This window comes from Psittacula echo (genome assembly GCF_963264785.1).
Source record: "Psittacula echo genome assembly, chromosome: 1".
Lineage (NCBI taxonomy): Eukaryota > Metazoa > Chordata > Aves > Psittaciformes > Psittacidae > Psittacula > Psittacula echo.
Genome location: NC_137735.1, coordinates 123658243 through 123684973, shown reverse-complemented (window position 1 = coordinate 123684973; position 26731 = coordinate 123658243). Strand labels below are relative to the sequence as shown.

The following is a 26731-nucleotide window of genomic DNA, read 5'->3' as shown; positions in this document are numbered from 1 at the left end:
CTCCCCCTGCTTTCCTACTGGAAAGTAAAATGCCAAAACTTTGATGTCAGAGAAAGATTTTTTAGTCAGCAATATTGCATGACTTCCAGAATATGTACAATTTAATGTTAGAAAATGAAGGGAAAGAACAGACAGTAGGTGCATACTGAAAGAACTATAACAGTCCGGATGTCTTTTCCCACTCTGCCCTTGATCTTTGCTGGAACAGGAGTTGCCTACATCTGCTGCAGCTAAGTGCTAGCCTGTTTCAGGGAAAGAATGCCAAATCTGCTTGATTTTACAGTGTCTTTTACAAACTCACCATTTTGGAATTCCTTGACTTTTATGCAGATTAACCCATCTAACCTTCCACTTTTATTTGGCAATAATTATCTATACAGAATAAACTCCTCTTTGAACCCTGTTGCAAATCCACCTGCAGCCTCTCCCCAATGCCCTTTGGCTGGCATATGTGAATGAGCACACACTGCTGCATCAGAGCATGGGTCCCTCAGGTCAATATTCCCTCTGAGAATGACAATGTGAGAAGTGACTTAGTAAGAACAATTAACCTTGGCAATTTTTTTTATGCATTCTCCTCCTCTTTCCCAAATATCTAAATTTATTCTATTAGGGGGATTAGAGGGTACTTCTTTGCTTGCTCTTTCAGTGTTCATTTATGCACTACTATTGTGATCATGATTTATTCCATGAAATGTCAAAATTAATTGTGCTGTATTTCTCAAAAAAAAATTCATATTTCCTACAATCATGCAGATAGCCTTGGGACTATGTGTACAGTAGTCATGTTTTTTCATTAATTGCAATTACTTCTCTGCCAGCCTGCTCCTGCTGTCAGGACTCCACAGATCCGACCAGTCTGGAATGGCATGAGGTGCCATTAGGCATCTGAAATTCTGTATTACAACAGATTTTAGCAACACTGAGCTGGACTTAAATTCTGATGTTAACTCTAAGTATAGACTCTGTTCTAGCTGGTGACCCTGTTATGGGCAATACTATTGAGGTATACAAAGGTAAATTGGCTTAAGCTAGCAGTAGAACAGGCAAGTTGTCACAAAGACTGCTTATTTCAACAGCATTAACTAATCCTTTTTCATGTAAAGGCTTTTGATCTGGTTAATTAAAATATTAACACAATCTTCTTTTTTTTTTTGTTTCATATACCTTGTCTGTTTAAATCCCCTGTGACCTGAAACTTCATATGCAAATCATTAGAATACAGTACAGCCATTTTTGTTTCAGCAGATATAAATAATATAAATACAGTAATCTAGTTGGCAGCTTTGTGATATGCAGGAATTATTTAAAACACTCCTAATCTGAGGAGTCTGTTGACCATATGATCAAAGATGATCATAAGACATACATCAGAGCTATACTTATTTTCAGTTGGCCCAGTGTCTGGATATGAATTAGTCTGGGCAGGGTTCAGTTTCAAAGTCAATCCAAAAGTCAAGTTTTGTTAGGACTTGATTATATTCAATCTCAGAAAGTGATCACAAATCAATTTTTGCTTTTTGAAGAGTTTATAGGAACTTAAAGCATTTGTTTACCTATGCAGTTTTTAGCAATTCTTTGAGGTGGCATCCTGACCAGCGTCAAACCTGTGTAGTACTAAAAGCTGAATATGAACAGTCTTCCTGAAATAGAAATATATTTGTATTTTAGCTTGTAGCTTTTGGCAGTCTTTAATTCTATAATAATTAGAATACACTTTGTTTAGGCTTGTATTGTCAGCTAATTGGAACCTTGTTTGAATTATTCATACCTCTTGATTCTTCAGAGTTTCTTTGGAATTACAATGGGAGCGTACTAATGACATTTCCCTCTAGGGAAAAAATGCCACAAGAATTTTCTTTGTCCCCATGGTTTCTACACTGGAGAGCTGAGACCTATTTGCATGTGAAATAAATAACAGTTCATGAAGTTAGATAGCTACAGTTTTGTGTATTCTAGCTTCACACGACTAGCTAACCAGCATCCCAGTCTTGTGGGCTGTTGTGCCTGTCACAGATTTTCTAATTCCTCCCAATAATAACTCTAAATTAGGTTTGAGGTTTTTTGTAAAAACTGTCAGTTCATGGACATATTAGCAATAGCGCTCCACAGCAAACATATATGCAAGGGTGTCTTCACAGTTCTTGTATATATAAGGCTTCTGTTTGGATTTCTTAGCATAAACAGTTTCAAAAGATTTATATCATTGCATCGTATAAATTACTGTATTTGAAGATATTTCCTCCCTCCAAAGCCCAGCAAATGCTTATTTATCAAGTAATACTGGTGGTATTTTGGAACTTGAAAACACTTGGATAACTATTTTAAAAGTTGCTTCCTCCTACACTTCACACTTCATTGGCTACAACTGGATTGAAGTGACAACAAGCAATAAGTGCTTGTTAAGGCCTCATTTTATAGGCTCAAGCACTTCTGATGTTTCTATTACAATATTTGGCTAAGAAGTCAAAAAAAAAAATCCTGTCCCTATTGAACTTAAAAGCAGATATCCCATTGCCTTCCGTGATTCCAAATCTAGACACCAGATCTTGTGAAAATGTGGAAAAACTTTCCCATGTTTGTGAGCACATAGCAAAGAGATAGGTAACTGTGAAGGATATTTACAGGCATCGTATGAGAACATATACAGCATGACCTAATATTTTCTTGTATATTATGCTAAACAAGGTATAAAATACAATGATCGAGTACATTAGCAAAAGTGAAAGCCTGAGTCTGAGCCTTTCATATTATAGTTATGGCTTTTAAAGATGTGTCATTTAATTTGAGTCGTTTTAATAAACTGTAATGTCAATTCAACATCCATTTTGGTTTTTTTGAATCTTTTTCTGTAGGGCTTAGGTCAGTTTGAGTCGGTAATGCAAAAACTAAATTTAAAGGAAAAACAGTGACTTATGTTCTCTCCTGCATTTATCTTCCTATGTTCCAGCTGGAGCATCAGCCATATAACTTTAGATCTAAGAAAATCTCTGGGCTGTACTTTTAGAGGTTGCTAATAACAAGTATTTTTATCACTTTTCTTCTGATGAAGGTCAATGTTCTATAAATATTTTTCAGGGTAATATGCAAAATATATCTAATTAAAAAGACATCTGAATATATACAAAATCAAAAGGCCAGAAGGATAGGAGCGAGTTTTCAGTGTCTCTCCTGTGCAAGCAGTAGCATTAAGACTTCTGGTGTTGTCAAGAGAGAGGGTTAAAAAAACATAAAGTGCATCTGGATGGATTCCATTTGCAAAGCTTAAGAGATGCTGTGAAATGCCTCATTGTTTACCTGTTTACTTCTCTTTTAAAGGATTCATCCAATCACATGTTGTAATTGCCCTTATTTCTAAAAGCTGCTGGTTTTGATGAGCTAAATGAAGTTTCTATGTACTAAATGGTGCAGTGGTGAAGGAGAGAACTGGAATGCTTTCAAAGGTTTAATTAAACCTAGTAAATGAACACTCTGTTGTAGACTCTCTTTTGACCTAATGGAGAGAAACTCCTCTTTTTTAAAGAAGTGTGTGTTTTCACATTGCCCTCCAATTTTCAGAAGTTGCCAAATTCCATAAATATTTAGACATTTGGTACCTTGCTGACTCAGAAGTGTTACATAACTCAAAAAAAAAAAAAAAAAAAATTGCAGGCAGGCTCACTGAAGTGATGCATTGCTTTAAAAAAACACTGTTTAAACAGAGTTCCTTTTATTATGGCATTAAACCCCATCATCCCCAGGTAATATTTATCTTAAATTTTGTGTTATTAGTGCATGTGTAGAGCTCTTTCACAGCGGTGGTGGTGGCCACAGGTTTGTGTAGATGAAGGGTAGGGGGTTACTTTGAGACTCTAGAAGAGAATTTTTGCCTAGTCTTTGCTGTTGATCCATGCTGCTGCAGAGTCTTATTTTAGCTTTCTAAGAAATTAATGCAAGATACTGAAATACTTCCGTGGTTTTCTAAATACAAATCCAGGAGTCTATTCTAAGACCAAATCCAGCACTATATATTCCAATCATAAATCCAACACCTTCTTCTTGCAATTTCTACTACAGCAACACAAAAGCACTTCAGAAATTACCATTGTTGTATTTTGTGCTTTGCAATGTCTGCTGTAGTCTGCTGTGTAGAAATGGGTAGAGCAAATGCTGACAAGACATAGAAAGAAGAGTGTATAGAAAGGAAGACAAGAGAAGAAAGATCACATGATGGTCTAGGTGAACAGAGTAAAATTTTGTATTCTTATGTGGGGTTTTTTTGGTGCTTATGGGTAGAGGGGTTTTTGTTTTATATGTGAAATGACCTGCAGATGTTCATAATGATCTGCTTGGCCATCTAAAAATTATGATTATGATTAATGATTTTGTTTAGAATAATTGAATTGTTGATGTGTACAAACAAAAAAAAAAACAAACAACCCACCAAACAAATTCTATTTGACATTATAGAGATTATCTCACACCCACCCCAAACTTTCCAAGCACCAAGTCAGGGACTAGGTGAAAGACCTGCAACACCAATTGTCACGTTCATGTTCCTGACCAGACTGACAGTAATACATGCCAAAAGGGATCCATTTCCCACTGTAAAATTTTCTTAAAAACAATACACACCCCAGCTCACGCTCTGACCTCAACAGTGACCTCATACATTCTTTTATCAGCAGGTCAGTACATATGTCTCTTGAATTCTCCAAGTATTTGAGAAGTTAATTTGTTTTCACATTTCTGGGTTTACTGGTCATATTTCGTGTTTGGACTACATGCTGGAAGAATTCGATGTGCATGTTCCTTAATATCTGCTGGAAAAGGAAGTAGAAGGTATTTCAGTTTTAAATAACAACATCATCTTTTCCTCAAAAAACCCCACTAATAATTAAATAACTCCAGCATCATTTCCTAAAAATTTTTGCCTGGGAGGCCTTCTACATGCCATTAGTTATTATCCTCTAAGGTAAAATTCTCCCCAAATGCCTCCAGTAAATCAGTTTTTAATTTGCATATACGGTCTCTTATTGCAAAGTCAATGCTTAGTTTGGAACAGTTTATTGCGCTGATGTTACATGGTTCACTGATATTTTTATTGAATGCTACTTAAACTGTACTATTACAAGTAATGAGTAGTTAGAAAAAAGTTAAGCTGAATGTGTGTGCATGTCAGTGTATTCTGCTTAACACCCTGAAATGCATTATAATTTCCATAGACAAATGGAATGTGCCTTGTATTTGGGTGAGGTAACAGGCCATGTGCAACAGCAAGTAACCAGAACACACGTAGTATCTCCCAGCAGGACTACTAGCACCTGTTTTAGCTGGGTGGGTTTTCACAGCTACACCAGCCATGGAAACTTGATGTTGCATTCCAGTATAGCTAACAGAAAATTACTGCAATAAGCTGTCGTGTTCAGAGCTGTGGGAAATAAATTATCAGAACATAAATAATGTGATTTTTAAGTTTCTGCTCTTCTTTGTGCTTTTGCGAGTTTTACTGGAGAGTTTATCTCCCAATTTTCCTTTTCTTCAATCCATTTCCACAAGGTGAACTGACAATTCATGGCAAATTTCATCCACTCTCAGTAGCCTTTGGTTAAGGGAACAGTGCAATGCTCTGCCTGCCATACCAGCATCTTGCCCAGAGAATATAGATGTGAAACTTGAAGAAGTTCCTTACTCGGGTCACTAAGTTTTGCATTAGTCTGAGCCACATTTTTTCCCATTACATTTACTTCAGGTTTTCAAAGAATTGGGTGTATTCTGTGCTGTTAATAAATGTCCTTATTAAGTAGTAGTAGTAGTGGTAAAAATATTTTTTATTACATAGCAATACTATGTACAGTTTCTTCACAGGGAATCTTGATGGAAATATAAGGACTTTCAGACAGTCTGGCACAATAATAAAAAACTTTTAGTAGTAATTTAGTATGAACATATATATGTTAATAAGCAACTTTAAAAATGCGGGAGACAAGAAAAGAGATGGCTTTCTTTCAGATGTGTTAAACTAGTATAACCTGTGCAATATAATTAAGAAACCAGTCTGCTTGTTTTAGTTCAATTATAATACTTGTAAAATAAGTCCATAGGAATTTATTTCATATTGTTCCCTTTGGAAGTCTTTAATCCTACTCCTTTATTGTAGCTAAGGTACAGATAAATTTGAGGGGGGGGGGGAAGATATTTTCTGCAGCAGGATCATCCCTTTTGGAATACCTAGGAATCAGCTATGGTGGATAAAATACAGCAATACAGTCTAGTGAAAATATTACAGCAATTTTGTAAGTAAAATTTCGTGTCATCTTTTCACAGAAAGCAGATAAACCAGCAACAATGTCAGATCAAATGGGGTGCATGGCGTAGTAGGTGTTTCTTATAATGATTGAGGTTACTGATTGATACTTTTCAAAGCAATTAACATAAGTCTTACCTTGTTATAACACCTTTTTAAAATAACTTTTTATAGCTTAAATGCATTCTGCACCACAGAATATGTACAGTTAAGGGTTTTTCCCATATTTTGATTTTATCTTTGATCTTTGTAATTTTTTCTAAAGACACGAGCAGACCTTCAGATGTGCCAAACATCTGTTTTCAAGTGAAGACCAGGCGGTTCTCATTACTGAATATTGCTTCAGTGATCATTTAAGAATCACCTAGACTCACAAAGTGTTGAAAGTTTGGCATTTGAAGTATGGATAGTCAGGGTGATAAAGATGTTGGACTGGGTTATCCATTTTGGTATACCAACTTTAATCTGGAAAGATGCTTTTGACTTCAGTTGAACCTCCTTGGTATAAGACAGCTATCAGAAATGGGTGTTTGTATCCAGTATACAGCCTTACAAAGTCGTAGTACATATAGCTATGTACAAAGCAAGTGTGACAGTAAGTAGAATAGCAGGCAGTGTACTCAGATATCACTTGTTTGAAATGGAAAAAGTTATGTTGTTTGATTCTATTTTTTTTGGCGAAGAAAGTATTGGATCTGTGACTAATTTGTACATAGTAAAAAAAGCTGATTGTCCACCTGGCTGGTTTATAAAGTCTGGCTTTGTTAAATAATCATAATGATAAAACTGAGGTAAAAAACATATGTCAGTACGGAACTGTGAGCATGTCCTCTTTACATCTTTAACTTGAAGCTTTCTAGCCCTTTGCTTTAAGGAGAAACAAAACAGGAATACAAACTAGTGAAACCAGCTGGGAAGAAAAACCATAAGGAACAAAGTTACGAGTCAAACCAAAAATCTGGGTGTTTCCCACACCACAAGTGAGTTGTCAACAAGTCACAATGTGTGCAATGGATGAGTCAATTAAGAACAGAAAGTGAAATAAACTTGTCCTCAGTCTCTGAGAGCAGCTTTAGGCATAGCAAGTTGTGGAAGACTGTACATTTGGCAAAAAATATTAGACCAATGTGTGTGTGTGACGTTTAAACAGGTATCTGTGAGAGTATACATGACCAATTCTCATACTGTTCTCTATTAAGCAAGGGAAGATCAGAGTTTAGGCCTGCCCCCCTTGAAATATTTTCCAGTTTCTTCAGAGCATTCTATATACCTAAGTCTACTATGGAGAGTTTCATTCTCTCACCAGCTCATCTGCACCAAAAATGCTTTTATCCACACAGGAAGGTATCACAGTTGCTTGCCTGAATCTCTGTTCTTTTCAGAGCCTGCAATTAAGACCAGATCACTGGCACTTCACCTTCTGCTAATAGAGTAGCCAGAATTCAAAAGCTAGTGCGTCTCCTTCCATGCTTGGTCCATATGAAAGTCAAGCAAAAAAAATAGTACCTGCTCTTCCATTTTTCATTTTATTCATTTTATGCATCATGTGTGTTGCATATATTTAGTCTGGGATGCTACCTGTAAGGCCTGAATTGTATTCTTACTTGATTTTTGATTCTACTAGAGCTACAGAACTTGAATGAGGACGAGCTGCGTAACAATAAATTATTTTCTAGTTCTGCATTCTTTTAAATACGTTGACCTCCACAAATTTTATTATTGATGAATAATTGTTGGAAAGAAAGACTCAACCACAAGTCTCTCAATTCAGATCAATACTCTTGAGAAATTTAGGAAGAAATCTTGCTGATAAAGTTTGTTTCAAATACAGTTGTGACACATAATGTCTCATGACATAATGCTAATCTCAAAGAAATACTAATTAATATTAGTATTGGAAAAAATCAGCAAATACAGAAGAGTTTCATGGAGTTTCTGTGTTCTGGAAGGTGAATATATATTTGACTCTCTCAATTTCTGCAGCAGACTATTTCTATGAGTGTCCCTAATCAACTGTCAGGAACGTCAGAAAACTTCTACAGAACAAATCCTTTGCCAGATTTTATCTGGGGCTTAGGGTCATGTATCAAAATGTAAAAATACACACAGAGCTGTGGAAGATAGCACTGAATGAAGTGCTGACAGAAATTACTGTTTTACTTTTGCTGCCAAAATTATCGAATATTTGAAGAGCATATATGTGTATAGAAACACTCTCTAATAATAAGGTCTTATATTTATAAAGGTGCCCCATTCTTCAGGAGGAGAAATTAATCTCAAAATGTACAAATAACAACTAATGTGTATGTGTCTATCTGTGCTTGTAAACTATATTGTCGTAAACTTAACAAGACAGAGTTAGTCAAGCCACGATATTTTTCAGGGCTTCTTATAAATGCAGAAAAACATACTGTTGTATTAGTCATCATTACTTGTCTTCTGAGCATCCCACAATTAAATTTATGTTTGGAAGTGAAGAAAGTGTTTTTTTGCCAGAAAAAAAGATGAAAGCAATCTTGGTAACAGAAAAAATAATTATAATAAATAGACGTATTCTATACGTTGAGTCACTGGTGAGTACAATCCCACAAATGAGCTCTTCCTGTAAGTCTGGTAACTGCTGGATATTAAGTACTACTTTTTATCTATATGCAAGTCCCACAGTCTGGTTTAGTGATTTATTTCTGTCAGTAAAATTTCAAATAGCTTCCAGTCAAAAGCAGATTATCCACAACTAAGCGATGTAAAATGTTACTGCAGATTTGCAGTAAAATGTACCTTTTTTGTATGCCATGTAATTTATTAATAGTGTCAGGGTTGTGATATTTCTGCTTATTTGTACATCATCATTTGGACTATAACCCCTTAAATATGAGTACAGAAATATCTTGGGGCTCACTAATATTTACGGTGTGTTTCAGATACTTTTTTCATTCTGCTGTGTGTATGAACAGTATTAAAAGGATCTTATTTATGAAAGAAGCTTAATATATTGTAAGCGTAACACAGTAGGTTTAATTTAAAAAATCATCAAATGGTGTTATCTACCTGATGATGCCCACAAATCTTAATTCCTAAACGATCATACTCCTAGCTGAGTTTATTTTTACTCATGAGGCTGTAGCTACATTTCAGAATTATTCTTGAGTTTTGATAAAGAAGTGATTATATGATCAGAGATAGCTTTTTGTTACCTCTGAAAGCAATCTCATGTAGTATTAATTGACTTTCAACATGGTTAATTGAATAGCTAAGTGAACAAATATCTACATGGCAATGCAGGTCTATTATATCATTAATCCTTTATCACATCTACAGGGTTTAAGCTTTAAGATTCAAATTCCATGCTTTTGAACTGTAAGCTATGTGTCTTGAACAATGAAATTTGGGGATTGACAGTGATGGAGAATTGTTCAGCAACAGTCTGATCTGGCAACATCTACCCGTACAAGCAAATTTGCAAATTTGAGTCGCTTCTCTGTATCTTGGTATGTACTATTTGGAGTCAATCTCTACGTCCTGAATTCTGTACTGTAATGAAGTATATTGTCTACTACAACACTTTGTAATTCTGATGATACTATTTGTGATACTGATGAAAATTATCTCTGTTATAAACTGGTACTTTTTGCAAGTAAAATTCACTGCCAAAGTGTGGGCATATATAAGATACAAACTTTGTTTATTGCCTATGTTAAGTTTACACTGCAAAATGTTCAGCCCTTGATATTTAAGCAGGTAGAGTTCTATATATGCACTGTCAGCTCTAGGAAGAGTTTACCCCAGTGTTTAATAAGCCCACCACTAACTACTTAAATAAACATGGACTTCAGGGATTCATACCACTCTTGATTGAAACAGTACTGAGGAGTGGAAGCTGCTTGAATTCTCTCAGAACTTTTGTAATTGCAAAATTACTCTCATCTGTTAGTAAGTTTGAATAAAAAGTGTTTGGGTCTGCTAGGGCTTGAGTTCAAAGAATAACTGTGGTTTGCCAAGGCAAGAAGTAGGTAATTAAAGCAATGTTTAGAAACATGCTGAAAGCTTCAAAATGGGACAACTTTAAGGCTAATGTTTTCTAGACTGGAGAGGAAATGAAGTGAAAATAACCCAAGAATGTACTAACGCATGTCTCATTGAATCTCCTAACAGTTCCTCAGAGTAAGTAGTAACAGCACTTATCAGAAATCTAACTGGAAGAGTTATTTTCTGACATTTTCCATGTATTATGTGGCTGTGAGTTGCCACACCAAACTTGCTCAATTCACAAGTCAAAACAAGACTTTATTATAAGGCTAACAGTGCAGCCACAGTCTATTGTCTGAAAGTTGGCCACTGCTATTGCTTCATACACCACCACCAAGAGGGATGACTTTGGACACAGGGCTTCTATTACAGTTCTCTTGGTGAACTGTGTAGCAAAACAGAATTTGCTTTGTAGTTCTGAAATATATTGAGTCATTTGTATTAATGGTAATGACTACTTTGTCAGAGAGTTCAAGAAGTGACTTCAAAGACACAGGCTGTAGAAGCAGACATGTAACCAGGTGACATTTCTATAGGATATTTTTCACCTTAAATGTATCTTAAAGTTTAATGTATAAGGCTTACTATTTACTAAATATTCGGTATTCCAGGTAGATATTGAGACGTTTTCACAGCACATTCTGGCTTAAATGTTCTCTAATTAGTTAGGTGTTCTGAACTGCTGCAGAGGACACATGCCCATTATGAAAAATATCTTGGTTACACTAGGAGGTCTGCTAGGAAATACTGTTTCAGTTATTTCAAGATGGATGCTACTGACAATTTTCCTTTTTTTTATTTTTTCCTTTTTATTTGTCTTCCAGTACTTTCTTGTAGAGCAAAATTTCCCATCTTAGAAGTAGTTGATTCAGCATTATGGTTGATTTGAAAGTTCAAAGAGGCACTCAGTTATACAGCTAATACCCAACAAATCTTCAGTTCTCTTAAATTCTTCAGGACAGGGAAATTTCCATTCAAATTGTTTTTCTTGTGTAGCTGACATTGTTTAAAGGTCGAGTAGAAATATTCTCATCATGTGCATTATTTTCAGGACTCATGCAGGGGTGTAGTTGAAGGTCAGGGTTGAGCCAGCCCAGTGCCTTGCTGCTGTCATTAGGAGTGGCACCATCTGCCTGTCCCTCCTTCCCGCTTCCCTTTTCATCTCCCAAACCATGCCTTACTCAGGCTGGGACGTGCCCTCCCCTCTGCTGACTCCTGTGCTTATCTGACTGCAAGGGAAACTGGAGAGACTAAAATACATTTGACTTTTTTGCTGGGTGAGTTTTCTGCACGGAGCCAGCTCCTGGTGTGCTCAGAGAAGTGCTGAAGCCCAGCAGAGGCAGCGGCAGCAGCAGGGCCCCACACCTGGGAGGAAGAAGAGGTGAGGAAGAACCAGATCTTCCTATTTTTAGCTACAGCCAACTTGCAACTGACTTAGCTGTATCACATCTCTACAGCTTATGAAATGACCTAGTTAATTTGGGGTTTTTTCATGGTGTAAAACTGCATGAACATTTAAGGTTACAGAGTCAGTGCCTGGGTTGCAGTCCAATTCTGGATTTCTGTAATGGGTCACAGTTGGAGTAACCCCATTGATTTTACAATGGTTATTCCACATTCTTAGCTGTGCAAGTTGTTGACACCCACCAAACAGATTTATGAAAGCTTCATGGTAAATTTCAGGTTTGGAGAAACTTTAGTTAGTGTTAGCTGTGGAGTTTGGGGTTTGGTTTGAGTCTTTTTGTTGTTGGTTTTTTTGGGAGTTTTTTTGGGGTTTTTTATTTGATTCAGGAGAGAGATTATTTATCATTCCCTATGCGTGGTAGCAGATGTTTGAAAAGGCTTTTTTAAAGATGTATTTACTAATGCTGTGGCATTCATTGTCCTTAAAAAGCACATATCTAAACATTTTGCAGGTATTTATATAAGTAATCCCTGTGGATCAAGACAGTCTGTGTGAGCTTGTAACAGACTTCTAGGGTCAGTAATAAAAATATTTATATTCTTTTTTTGCTAATGCCATTTTCTCAGAATAATGGCAGAACTACAGTCATAGAAAAATAGCAATAAGAAAAGGCTTTTCTCCTAGAAAAGGAACAGTACTGCCAAGGATCAAATAGCTTTTATTCAAGGAATAAATTTACCCCTCATGTTTTTGATGGTTGAAAACTGTATGAGATATTGTAAAATGTGTAAACATTCAAATAAAATTAACTGCATGGACTTGATCTACTGCAGGCTTATGTTTTTGGTGTTGAACAGTCTTTCTTTTTTAATGTCCTCCAATAAAAATAGGTATCTAAAATGTATTGTTAAACTTTTCGTTTTATTTTTGTTGTCCTAATTGCCTTGAAAAAAATCCATCAACATAAAAAATATATCTTAAGATCAAGTTTGTTGAAAGTACTTGGCACAGGGCACCTCTTTATACATAATTTTTCTATTTTCATAGCAGCATATTTATAGGCAAAAGTTGTTAGCTAAAGGATTTTACATTTATAGTAATTTCCTTCATAGATTCTGGCAGGACTGGGGGAACCAGCTAGGAATGGTGACTCAAGAGAACCTTTTGGATCATCCTGTCTCCTAAATCTATCAAAAACAGATGCATGAAAGAAGTCAAACAAGTTCTGTGATTACTCATTTTAGAGACAGAAGTTTTATCCTTTCATTGATCTACACTTAGGTTACATGATCTTCTCTTACCTGAAGCTCTCTGTGGTAGCTGTAGATTTCTTCTAAATCGCCAACAGAAGTCAGCACTGTCCCCTTCACAAAGCAAATGATCATTCTAGAAGCATAAATATTAAATACATTACAACTGTTTAACATAAGATTTGAAAGAAAGAAATTGAGACTAAGCCTCTGCTGTAACATCATTTTCACAGAATTCTACATCATCCCAAGGAAATATGTTTGCTAACATGTTTGTTGGAGGTTTTTGCTTACATTTTTTAGTTAACTCAGTCACCAACACTCCAGACTCAGCCTCTAATCCTCTATGGGTGCTTTCATTGCTGCTTGTTTGTAGCATATAAAATCCAGTTTTATGTTAAGTAGGTGGGTTGCTGATTTGCCAGCATGCCATTCTGTAATAGGCATTTATGAATTGTTTTTAAGCACCAAAGTGGACAATGAAAGCTTTATATCAATTCCGCAATTAGCAGTAATCCTTCTTGTTAAACTTTGGTAAAGAGCTGTAGTATGCAATGAATGTAAAGTATTCATTCCTGGGCTATTTCTTTTTTTTCTTTTTTTTTTCCTCCCTGCATTTCAACATTTTGTCAAATAGTCTTATACTGCTTGTTATTTCTGTTCATATTGCAGATTGAGAATGTTGATGTCTGCCTTAGCTTTCTGGCAGCTAGAGGCGTAAATGTCCAAGGTCTTTCTGCAGAAGGTAAGAGAAGCCAATCACAAGAACAAATAATTGGATTTTTTCCTGGAAACTAATTTTCTTAATACGAATTATTTACACCTAAATACCAAACTCCAGCTGTCTTGAACAGCCTGCAAATATAGTGACAGCTAGTTCCCTTTTCATTTTCTCTTGAAATTGAACCAAGAAATTCAGTATGTTTATGAAGCTTGAGACAGTGTTTTATACTAATATTTTTTGCAATAATATTAATATTTTAATCTTATGTCCACAATATTAGATAGCTACAGAATTTCCTAAGCGTATTTTTTAACCTGTTCATTCATGGGATTCAAGACAACAAAGATGGATATGAGAGTCTTGCTCAATTAGTTAGACCCAGGGAAGACTATTTGTTTAAGCAGATTTATTAGTAGTAGTAATGTTGTCAAGATGAGTCTGAAAATTATTGTATTCCTTTGATGTCATTTATTAAGTGAAAGAGTGAATGGTCTTGATGCTTCTATTACAGCCCTGTTTGCTATATTAGTCACCTCAAGTGATTGCCTAATACAGTGACAATTAGGTTAATAAATATATTAAAACCATTTAAATAGTCTTAATTAGTATGTAGCATTTGCTTTGTTAGTGTAGAATTAAGTGAGGTGGATACTTTATCTTGTAAATTGATAAACTGTATACTAGCACTTGTCCTGTAACAAATTAAGCAGTTCAGCGAGGTGCTGAGCACCTTCAAAATCCCTCTGACCTATATGGCAGCTAAAGGTAACAGTTATTTGTGAGATGTAACCCTATATTTGTATTTTGCTTGCAGCACAATTAAAAGCTAAAGAAATTTTACTTTTTTTTTTCCAGAGATGGTAATTTTAATTGAATTTTAGAAAATATACAGAGACACAATTGTGAATGTTAACTGCTGTTTGATTTTGAAATTAACTCAGAATAGTTATCTTTCAACATCTCCACCTTTCTAGTACCTTAGCAGAAGTGTAACACAACCACAATACATATGCACTTTTATAGTCCATTTGTGGAAAGCTTCTGAACTGATTTGAAAGAACTTCTGTATATACTGTAGATACGTTGTTGCAAGAGAATACTGAACATTTCATGTTGCCTTTCACCTCAGAGCTGTTCTTTTAAGCACAGTCTATTTTTACTTGCATATAAAATAGCGATCAAATCTGTGACTAACATGAATTTATTTTATGATAATGTTCTTCATTGTTTAACAGCATGAGACAACACATGACATGATTTTTCTGAGTGCATTCTGTAATACATTGCTTTATTCATAACTTTGTTTTGCTTTGGAAAATCAATTAGAAAAATTTTTAATAGGATGTAAACTGCAACTGTGTAGCCTTAAGTTCAAATACTATTAAAAGCAATAATTCTAAATAGTGTTAAATACAAGGACTATTTTTAAAAACTTTCATTAATCTTCAAAACTGACTTTTAGTAAGGCAGACCATGAGTTCTGAAGTAAGATTAAAGGTAGTTTTGCTGTTTTGCAGTTGGTCATGAATCTGGTGTAAATCTGCTAAAATCCTTGTAATTATACTAGTTCAAAGTTTCACAGCAGTGTGAATTCCTTAAATATACCATACTTAGCATGTACAATCTGGGAATAATTTCTCTTGAGGAGAAGAAATTGAGAAAAACAAATTTTTTTTTTTTTTTTTAATCATGAAATTGTCAAGTTATCTTCCCAGTGTTTTGTCAGCACATTGATGTTTAAAATCAATTCAGTTTAGAAACCATAAGTCTGTTGCTTGCAATAGGCTTTGGTAAATATGTCTTGTTACTACTGGGTCATTTATTAATAACCAGAAAGTTTCTGCAACAGTAAACCATGATCTTAAAAGGGTTGGAAGTTTTCACAACCAGCTTCCCACCTCATTTTGAGAGTTGAGCAAGGAGGTCTAGAAGAAAGGTAATTTTCAAATCTTGATTGCAAGATCTATATTGGAAAACCCAAATGATAAATAATAAGCCAGCTTGCTGCAAAGAACACTCCAGTTCTCTTCCCTGCAAGTAGTTAGTTTCTACATTAGAAGTTTCCACATTAGAAGTTTCTGGATTTTTGTTCTGTTTAAGAGATATCTTCCAACTTAAACTTTTTCCTCCTTTAAAAGTAGGACAGAAAAAGGAGTTAAAATTTGGCAACATTCTCCTTTAGAAATAGTAAAAAATATGGTTAAAGACAAAATGAGCAAAATTTTAGGATAAAATATTTTGAGTGGAAGATAACAAAGGGTTTTTGCTTTGAGCATTAATTGATGCAAAATCATAAGAATAAATAAACCTGTATAACATACAGAAAATCTTTTAGCATCAGAGCGTATGGATAGGTATGTGATTTTGTTGTGTTTTTTTAAAGATAATTTTACATATAAGTTTTCTGTGTTCCTTGATAATGATCTTCCTTGAAACCACCATGTTTTCTTGGTTGCCTTGAAAGCTTTCTAATTCTGAGAAAGGTATTCTGCATATGTCTGGTGGTCTCATGGGGAATCAAAGATCCTGCAGCATCTTCATAGGAAGATGCAAAAATATGGATATTTAGAACAAATTTCCATTTTGCAAAGTATATTCCTGTGTCCAGGATTATGTTGACTTTTGAAGAGCTGGTTGAGAGCTTCAGGATTCCACTGTTTGCTGGCCTGTTAATGTATATGCTAACATTTCATCTAATCCTATTGAAGAAAAATGAATATTGTTTAAAAGACATGAATATAACAGTCATTGTTTATAAATTCTGCTTTCAAAATTACCTAAGAAAGCTGTGTAGCACATACAGCTCAGTATTTAGATTTGCAGGGAAAGCAGAAAATTGCAGTGTTGCATGTTAGGTTACAAGGCTATAAGTCTAATGAAAAACTTTCACAAGAAGTTCAGTGCCAAAGAAAATTAATAACGAGGTTATGAACAGGCCTAAGCGCTGCGGATAATTTCATTAAAGTCTCCTGAGGCTTCTTTTTTTGACACAGAGATCCTTTATGAACAAAGGATAACATTATTCTTTTGAACCCTTCATCTCATCCTGGCAAAGACTAAGAAAGGAACAGCAGACATGAGGATACCACTGTGGCTCCCCAGAATTTCACATGGGTAGCTCTTTTAGCCTCATGTGACAGCTGTAGTTTTGAAGTCTTCATTAATCAGTAATAGCCATGTAAAAAAGAAAGCTACAAAATCATGTAGTTCAAAAGTTCAAAGATGTATTCATCTACTGTCATTTTTTTTTTTTTTTAGTAAGTGTTTTCCATTAATCTCCTTTCCTGTTCCTAGCAATTTTATGTGAATGGGTATGTGCTCACTCAGAAGACTGTTACCATCTCCTCCTTCTGATTTTTTTCTAGTCATTGTTCCCACTGTGTGCAGAATGTGCCCCAAAAGTAAAAAGAGGCGTTTACAGCCATGAGGTAGAAGAGATGTGTACCTAAGGCTAGAAAGAATTCGGATTTTTCTAAATGCTTCTCTGCTTACTAAGAATATGTTTACTGTGTTGAGGCAGGACTATTCATTTCATATGTAGTTATTCTATGACCACGTACATGTGACTCATCATGAAAACATTACAGGGATTTGTGTTTGTTGCACCAATGACCCATAAATAAGAAAGATTACCATAAATTATCAGTGCTACCTAACGTGTCCCTGATATGAGATAAATGAAAAGATATAAGGCATAAACATGTGTAGCTATAGGCATGTACAGAGATGTTTTAGTATAAAACTCTTACAAAACTGAAGTCTAAAACCACAGTATTTTCACTTCTTATTCTCTCCTTTTTTTTTTTTTTTTTTTTTTTTTTTTATAATAGAAATAAGGAATGGAAATTTGAAAGCCATTTTAGGGCTGTTTTTCAGTTTGTCTCGGTACAAACAGCAGCAACATCATCAGCAACAGTACTACCAGTCTTTGGTGGAGCTACAACAGCAAGTCCCTTCTCCTCCAGCTGAAATCAGCCAGTCCAAAACACACCAAGATATGCAGTCGAGGTAAGCTAAAAAGTTAGTTTTCTTGGGTGTAAAACCCTTTTATTTTTCTGTGAAAAAAAAAAGGACAGAGTTTTGTGAAAAAATTAAGCCACTTTAAGACTTAAAAGACTGGTGGTTTTTAAGCTATTTTTTTAAATTAATGTAAGCAAACAATATCTTAAGTGTGGTTTTGGTATTAAGCTTGTGTTTCTTGGGAGTTAAGGTACAGTGAGAGCAGAGAACACTCTCAATTAAAGTTAGTCCCAATTTAATTAATTTTAAGGCATTCTTTCAATTTAATAATGATTCTACTGTCCTTTGCACAGTGAGAGACAATTAGCACACCATGAGGTTAGTATACTGTTTATTTTCATGTTTTTTCACATACCCAGTTCAAAATCTAAACAGGCAATTTCAAATGATTAGCAAAATACATGGGGAAAAGGCATAAGTAATACTTCAATTTGTTATAAACTCTTCATCCCCACACATTCTAGGTTTGAGTGCCAAATTCTGTTTGAGTGCTTTTCAAAAGGGAAGAGAAATGGCCTCAGTCTAGTTGTTTCTTTTAAGTAGTCAGTTTATTATTTAGTTTTAGGAAAGGAAATCACTCAGCAGAATCCTTAATTGATGAATTACATTTCTTTCAGACTGAGGATGAAAACATATTTTGAAAAGGTATTTGCTTACAAGCCGGGACAAAAGCATCAGTTTAAACAAAGTATCTCTTTAAACAGAGACCAACTTATAATTTATGGGGAAGTCAAAAAAAGGCATTCACATGCAGTGCTATGTAAAGTGTAGTTCTTCATGAAGAGTTCTAGATATTGCTCTGTTGGTTTTATTTCTTGTTTGATTTATTATTTCCTTGTTTGAAATTTTTTGCATTCTTACTGAACAACTGTATGTCTAGAATGTGATAAATCAAGGATTTAGGATGAATTAAAAGTATCGGGCTACTAGAATGAAATTTTGGTTCTTGAATCCATATCTTAATTACACTTTCATGTTTATAATAGATATACTTCTTTGGTTGAGAAGATGTCACACTTCAGCCTAATAGAAATCTATGTCTTGAAACTAGGAATGCTATAGAACTATGTTTATAGGAAGATGTTGCTGATGACATTTTAGTTACCTCATTTGATATAGAAATGAAGATAAAATTATGTTTGCCTTGGGTATTACAATGTGAAATGCATTTTCTTTCTCTGCTACTGAAAAATAATGTCTTTGAATGCTTTCTCTGTGAAGTTTACTATTAACATGTAATTTGGGGAACTATGGTGGGACCCTAGAAGAATCTGACCATGCTGAGCATTTTCTGAAGTTGAATTTATGCTTTCTGAAGGATATTTAGTACTGGATAAGAAGCAGTAACATCCTGTTATTCAGAAATTATTTATTTTTCCTATTAATGTATGTCAACAAGTGTTCACTGCTTTAATCAGTGGAACTAGGGACTTAGCCAGATTCAAGTAAATACCTTTGTTTAATGGGTTTTGCTTATAATTTTGTAAAAGAACTGGAATTTTTCCTGCTTTTCTAATTTACACATGGTGAATATTTAATAGAAAAATACTTACCATGTTCCTTTATACATCACCGCTATTACAAGGAATTCTGTTTGTCCAAAAAAGCTTGGAGCATAGCAGTTGTTCACTATTTGGAAGATGGCAATTGCACACTAGTCCTTTGTCTGCTCGGGAATGGTAGGCAAAGAAGGGATGAAATTTTTATAAAGGTTTCTTTTCATTATAATTCCCCAAGATCTCATGGTCTTTCAGTGCCTTTTTCTGCTCTTTTACTTTGCTGTGTTTATATATACCTAATTAGGAGGAAAGGTAATCATTCCGTTTTCAGAACCCCAGCATTCATGCCTTCATAAAGTGACATCTAAGGCTGGTTTAACAAAATTTCTGCTTCCGTCAGTGTGCTTTAGACCTACTTTGATGGCAGGAGTTTAAAATAATTTAATTCTTTGATGAAATTTCTATTCGTATCTGTGTTTCGGCTGCAAAATTTTTCTATTTAAAAAAATATTACACCAAGATTGGTACCATCGTTCTTGTATGTATAAACTGAAAGCAAGAATTTACTGTTTGTTTTCAAACATACATATATAGAAGGTTGATGTTTATCACCATAAATGTCTGTCTTATACCTAAGGGTGTTTTATTTGACTTGAAGATTCACATATTTCTACTGCATTGGACACCTGAGAAATAAATCTGTCCTTTTGAGGCACTGCATACATTTAAGTGCATTTGATATGCACGTGTTTGTTCAGAGATATAAGCAAAACCAAAACATATACACTAACAAAAGGTTGTACTTTAAAAAAAAAGTTCAGTAAGCAATCACATTTTGTGTTGTAATTTAAGCCTCTGAAACTATGTCTTAATATTTGCAGTTACTTGAGGTTAGATTATTCTGTCAGAAAAGTTACCTTCTTTGTTGCTTCCAGCAAAGTTATAGGAAGCATATTACTTAATTTCTACTCAATTTCCTAGGGGGTTATGATGTCCTCAGTAATCATCAATGTCTGTGATCATTACTAGGTAATGATCAGTACTAACTGCTTTATCTACTCTGGTATCAACCTCAGTGAGAATGCTTGGGCACTTTGCCAACAAAAGCTGTAACAGGCACAACAAGTAGTATTAGGACCCTACAGCTTTCATAGCCAGGTTGTTTTGATATAGTAAACAAAGAGAAGCCTCAGGTTATAATCAGAAAATTATGAGACTGACAGGATTAGGTTTGTGCAGACACGGGGAATTCAGGAGACTAATTCAGGAGGATAACTGTCCTTGTATGACTAGGTAATTAGTGTCACCTACAGGAGACAACACAGATGAGGAATGTAATTAAACTGATTTGTGGATGTTGTGATTTAAGATGAACCCAGGACAATGGAGGAGCCTCTTTCCCCTTAGTGTAAAGTTTGCATAGGAGGATAATGAATTTTCTGCGGCAGGCTCTTAACAAAGTTATCTAAATTTGGTCAGTGTGGTAATGCTTTAACATTCCTAATCCCATGTGATCTGTCCATAACTAAGCTCAAAGTTGTAAAAATGGTGCACACAGAAGGGGAGCAAGATTCTTTTATGTGAAAGAGTATCACTGGTCTCTGAATCCTAGGGCAAACAACAACATTTCAAATTATATGTGAAAGAATAAGGGAAATTGATTGATGGTAAGTGAAATTTTGTTGCAAAGAATATTCTTTATTTATGGAAAATTATAATTTTATACCACTAAGTATAAAAACTCTAAAAATTATTTAGATAATTAGTGGAAAAATCTATGGTAGATAATGAATGGCAACCTAAGGGAGACAATGGGTTTAGATGTGGTTTCAAATTTCTTTTTATCTTAAAATTTCCTGTATTCTTGTATGACTAACTATGGAAATTGAATTCTTCAAAATCTGAGGTAGGCATTTCATTCTTTCCTTATGACTTTGTTGCGGCTTTGAGATTGAGTTAAACAAAATACAGTGCTGGTGGCCTTATTTATATGTCAGTACAGATAGATGACAACAATAGTTACATTATATTTTTATGCTTTGCTTTTCTAGTGGATTCCATTATCACAGCAATACATCCAAACTTTCTGCAGTGATGGTCTTTCAACCACCCAGATACTAAGAGAAAACACATGTGGATGAAAGAACTTCTGTCTCATTTATGGATTAGGCAGTAACTGGTTTCAGTAAGCTGTCAGCAAAATTCCCCAAGATGGACAAACTATTTTATCACGTACAGGAATGATGAGCACAGCTTGAGGTCCAGATGGATTTTGTTAAATTTGTTATATTAAAAGAGCACCCTGGTTTTCCTAGGCATATAAACAAAGTTAGGTAGCTGATTTTTACAGCCAGTTGCATATACAACTACTGCAGGGAACTAGGTTTCAAGTTGCCTCCTGCTCAGAAGTACTAGGGAAAAAATGAAGTATATTGGACACGCAGCTTGTGGTGGGTGAAATACAGTAATGCGAATGTAGTGGTTATGATTACGAATCTCAATAGATCCTTGCTGAAACACTGGCAATATCTATGCCAATCTTTGTTACACCCCTCTGAATTTAGAAGGTGGTCTTTGTTTCAATGTTCTGGAGATTTAAAATGTAACCTAAACAGTCTACACCACGTGCATTGCACTGACGTAGGCCAGAAAATGAAATGTGCCTATAGTCACGTGTCTTCCTTGGTTAATGGAAGGAAAGCAATGAACCAAGTCTGTTCACTGTCTTTAGCTCTTGCCATTCCTAGCCACTTGGTTTTAGTGAAACAGGTAGGTAGTTCCTGCTTTTACCAATACAGAATCATTATCTAATGACTGCATAGAAGATAATATAGGAAAAGATTTATTTCTTCTTTGTATTCCCTGTTTTCTAGGTAGGGTCTAAGCAGGCAAACTGCTATTAGTCTATTTGGATGTACTTTTATGCATCTAGGAGATAATGCAGAATAAATTGCTTGATGTGACTGCACCAGGATCTGCAGCAGCTGACCTTCAAATGGACCTTATGGATTTAATTGTACTTTAACTGTCCTATCTTTCCATCTTGAAAATCAGCTTCGCCCTATTTTGTTCTACTCCTCAAAGACACAGTCATGACAATCCTCAGGATTCCCAAAGAAAGGAACTTTGGAAGAAAGCTCTTTCATCTTCCATTGTCCTGAAGTCCAAGTAACTAAAGTAAATAATATCTCTGTTTCCCAATTTAATCAGTTAACTGTGTACCTAAGTAAATATATGATATTTAATAATGAATTGCCTAAATTAGAGAAGAGACTTGTTCCTGTGATAAGCACTATATAGGTCATCAGGAAAAGTGGCTTTTTTTCCGCATGCCATTTGTTTCCCTTACATAGCTATGAAATTAATTTACGCATTTGATAAAACTGTCCTTACATGCTGAGAATTACTGTAGTTTCAAGAGTTTTCTAGGCCACAGCTATGATATATGGACAGAATATGTTAAAAAGTACACCTTTATAGCCTCATAGAAATTAATATTACTGCCATAATTTAATATTTTTTCGTAAAATTCCTTTTAATAGCTATATTTTGAAATAGCTTGCAAAAATGCATCAGCACTATAAGTTTCATAATGCATACTTCTGTTTCCTTTGGCAGATTCAGAAATTATCATACACAAAAGAGTTACTTTTTGATGATGGCAAATGCCTAACCTTTCTAATAACCTTCACACAAAAAAGCAGCACAATGCAATAGCAAGAATGTGTTTGTCACATACTCCTTCCCTGTAGCCCATCCTCTCTAAGATAAGAAGATATCTAACAATATTTCTTAAGCTTAAAGTTACGGGGGGAAAATTGAGGTTTTGAAACAGACTCAGTTTCTAAAACAAATGGTCTTCTCTAGAGCTACAATAGAGAACCTACTAGATAGAACATATAAAAATGTGAATTATAAAGCATTTTCTAGCCTCTCAATAGATTCTAAATCTATCCTAAAGAAGATTCTTTCAAACTTATCATTTCCTCTTTAGCCATTTCACTACCAACCTCTCAGAAACTGCTTGTGTCTTTTATCTTCTTACATAATTCTGTAGGATGGATCCTGAAAAAATGGCTTTTTATGGTTGGTACCTGCCTTTGTGTGTTATTTAGTATGTTCTACATTTCTTGCTCTCTGCAAAGTACCTGATCTTTGACTGAAAATTTTCTTTAGGATCCTGTATTTCTCCTGTTTATAAATAACCTCTGCCATCTGCTTGAGAACGGTATTTCTTTCTCTGCCTTTTGTTTTGTTTGCATTTCAAAATGTGGTTTCTATCTTTTCTCCTTGTCTGTTCTTACAATTTCCAAAAGACTGTTTTAATTTATTTTACTGATGATTCTCATCCTGTGCATTTCAGATATCACTGTCTGGCACTTGTCTCCCTTGCCACTGATTACTTTTAATATTTCAGTTCTGATGCACTTTGGCCATAATTTTCCCTGTTGCTAATTCAGATAATGTAGAATTTAATGGGAAGTGTGCCATTCATCCTTGTAGCATTTGAATCCAACTTTTTGTATGTTTCCTTTTGAGGGAATAGAAGCTTCATAATGTAGTTATTTTGCCTTCAAACATTCTTTGTTGCTCTACCCTCACTCTCCATAGAGATTCATCAATTCTTCTATTGTCTGGTTTTGTGTATATGGTCAGTCTTTTCCTTGCATTCTTGCTTTTATTTAAGTCAGATTTATATTTGTACTGCTACTTTCTTTGCTATTGTCAGTCCTTTCTGTCAACTTTTATCTCTTAGTATTTTTACAGACTTTGCAATAAATGTGATATTCTACATATTGTCATTTTGCAGATGTCAGTTAATGAAATAACATTACATGTTGCAGCTGCTATGGAGAAGATAACTCTCTCTTCTGTCTTCATTTACCAAATAAAAATCCCAACCCCAAGTCCATACACTTCCAAAGTGCTGTTTATGACAATTATTGCACATGGAAAATGGATTAAAATAGAAGTGGAAAAAAAAAAAGTTTTTTAGTATTTAAAATTCACCACACTTAAAGAGATAAATCAGCAGTTTAGGAAAATCACTTTTATATATATATATATATGTATGTGTTTTGGTCTGCTTTTTTGAAAATGCTTATGGAAGCATAGCTGAAATGTTGGTAGAATGTTTTGTAATTTCTTTATATTGCGTAACTTTTACTATTTTAGAGTCAATGGGGAGACCAAACAAAATGCTCACAAATGTACTTTAATACCTTTGACAAAAACAGGCTTAAATATGTGATAATTGTTTGACTGGTTTGTGGGAATCACAGCCATACTTTAGGATGCATTAATGAATGTCCATTTTCTGGAAAACTGTGAAAAGGTTCAAGGGCCGATGAACATAAGTTTGAAGAATTGACAGCCTCAGGCTTCCTGGCACCCCCTTTTTCATTCCCTCTAGGAGAAAACTTTGCTACAGTCTTATTCTATCAAACTGTGAAACGGAATAGTGGCATATATTACTGTGCAGATCATCTGATACAATTTTGTTCTAGTGCAAGATCATAAATAGTATGGAGATAAGGTCATAATAGGGTATGATTGGTCCCTAAGAGCATAGCCATAGTTCTGGCAGCACACAGTTACCCACTTGGCCAATTTGTCAGAAAAAAGTGGTTTTTTAAAGATTGCGTTATTTTAGGTGAGCTACAGGTTAAGCACAGAAGCTAGGTAGCACATTTATTATTTGATATGCTCTTCATTTCTTTAATGTTGTGACTCATATATTCTTTCATTATTTCCACAAAATACCTGTACTACAAACACTGGGACCAGGGTAGGTATGGTCACTATGGCAGATGATTAGTTCTTATTACAAGTCACTGTGTTCTGCAAGAACATGGATGTTAATGCAAAACTGGCATTATCTGCATTTTGGTTTATGGGCTGTGAACAACAGGATAACATTGAAAACACAATTTTACTAGTACCTCCAAGCCTGAATCAGTTGGAGACAGACTTCTTGTATAAGATGCCAGAAGTTCAAAAAGCGGAAAGGAGAAATGTCCACCTAATACAGAACAGATGACATGGTGTGAGCTACAGCTGCCTGAGCCATCGACAGTTCCTCTTATTTCTATGTTAGCTATATATATACATAAAATAATACATTTATAAAATACAAAATATAGATACATGTATAAAACACATATACATATGTAGCATTTATGTATAGATAACATTTTTAATATATGTATAGGTAGATCAATAGAAACATATGCATGGATATAAGCATGTATTAATTCATCAAGATTGGGCTAAAAAGGCAAAAGAAATGCTTGGAAAAAATAATTGTTTATGGGAAAATTCAAATTTTTTTGGTTTCCTCCCTAGTGTTCTTTGGCTGTCCACTTGAAGAAGCAGGGAGGGACCTTCTACCTGCCCAGATTGGTATGCTGAGTAGCCTGGAAACTTACTGGCATTTCTGCAGGCACACCTAAATTTGAACTTGAAAATATTATCTCTTGTGCCTTTTGCCACGCAGGCTGCTTAGAAGTATGCAACCAAGGAGCTTGTTTAGGAAATAAAAAGAAAAAAATCTGTACAGCACAATCAAGACCTTCTGGGGAAATTTTTACATTGAAAATACATTCTTTTGAAACTCGTTTTGTTTTGGTTTTTTTTAATCAGGTACTCTTTCTAATAGTAAAATCTTGAATCATTCTGGTGTAGTTCCCTAGTGATACAACTTTATAAGATCAACAGCATATTAAAATTCAAATGTGCCAGTAAGGTAGAAAGACTTTGATTACATACTACAAACCTCTTTGCCTTTTGTCTAGTTTTAACAGATCACATAGGCATTTTAGAAAGCACCATGTGGTTCTCAACATTATAGGAAAATGACAGTCTGATGTAACATGATGCTTTTGATCTTTTGAAAGACTTTTTAATAAAAAGTTGATGATATTCAGGGTGACACTGCATGGGTTACTTTTTGAAGCAGGAGGTTAAAATAGTTTCAGCTTAATTCATGCTCTTTATCAAGGTTTATAGGAGCTTCATCCTCCAGCTTTACATGGTATACACACTTTCAAGGAGCTGCTTTTTTTCTGGTGTTCTGTGCTATTTGTATAGCAGCAAGGCAGACTTCGTGAGAGTTTAGTACAGTGTTGAGCAGTCACTTGCATTCCCTCTTCATCTTCTTTGCTTTTATTTGCCCATTTCAGTTGTGTATTGCAATTCACTTTTAGTGGGAGGGCATTTAAGAACTTTTAGTGTTGTACCTTACGTTGACTTCCTAGGTTCCCCTACACCTTTTAGGACCGTTTCTTAACCCTTTTATCCCGGTTGCCACTGCATGCCCTGCATCAGTTCGCCATCTAGGTGGAATGTGGTGCATAGCTCCCCAATGTGACTGACTATAAATAGCACAGAGTCCTGGTTCCTGTGACCAGCATGGCTGTACTACAACTGTCGTGTGCCTCATCAGCACCGCAGGGTCACTACAGTCTCTAACATCATCGTACCTGCTTTCTCAGTACTACCCCAGCTACCGCTGTGCTGAAC

At 35.0% G+C, this 26731-nt stretch overlaps 1 protein-coding gene across 2 annotated transcripts in view; it reads left to right on the top strand.

Annotated features, from left to right (window-relative positions):
• Positions 1-26731, top strand: part of NAV3 (neuron navigator 3) — a gene marked incomplete at its 5' end in the record, with an annotated part of 269996 nt that overhangs the window by 95527 nt on the left and 147738 nt on the right. For both annotated transcript variants that reach the window (XM_080621573.1, XM_080621572.1), the window contains 2 exons: positions 13640-13712; positions 17522-17699. In XM_080621573.1, coding sequence (XP_080477699.1) covers positions 13640-13712; positions 17522-17699 — 251 coding nt within the window. The remainder of the gene's footprint in view (positions 1-13639; positions 13713-17521; positions 17700-26731) is intronic.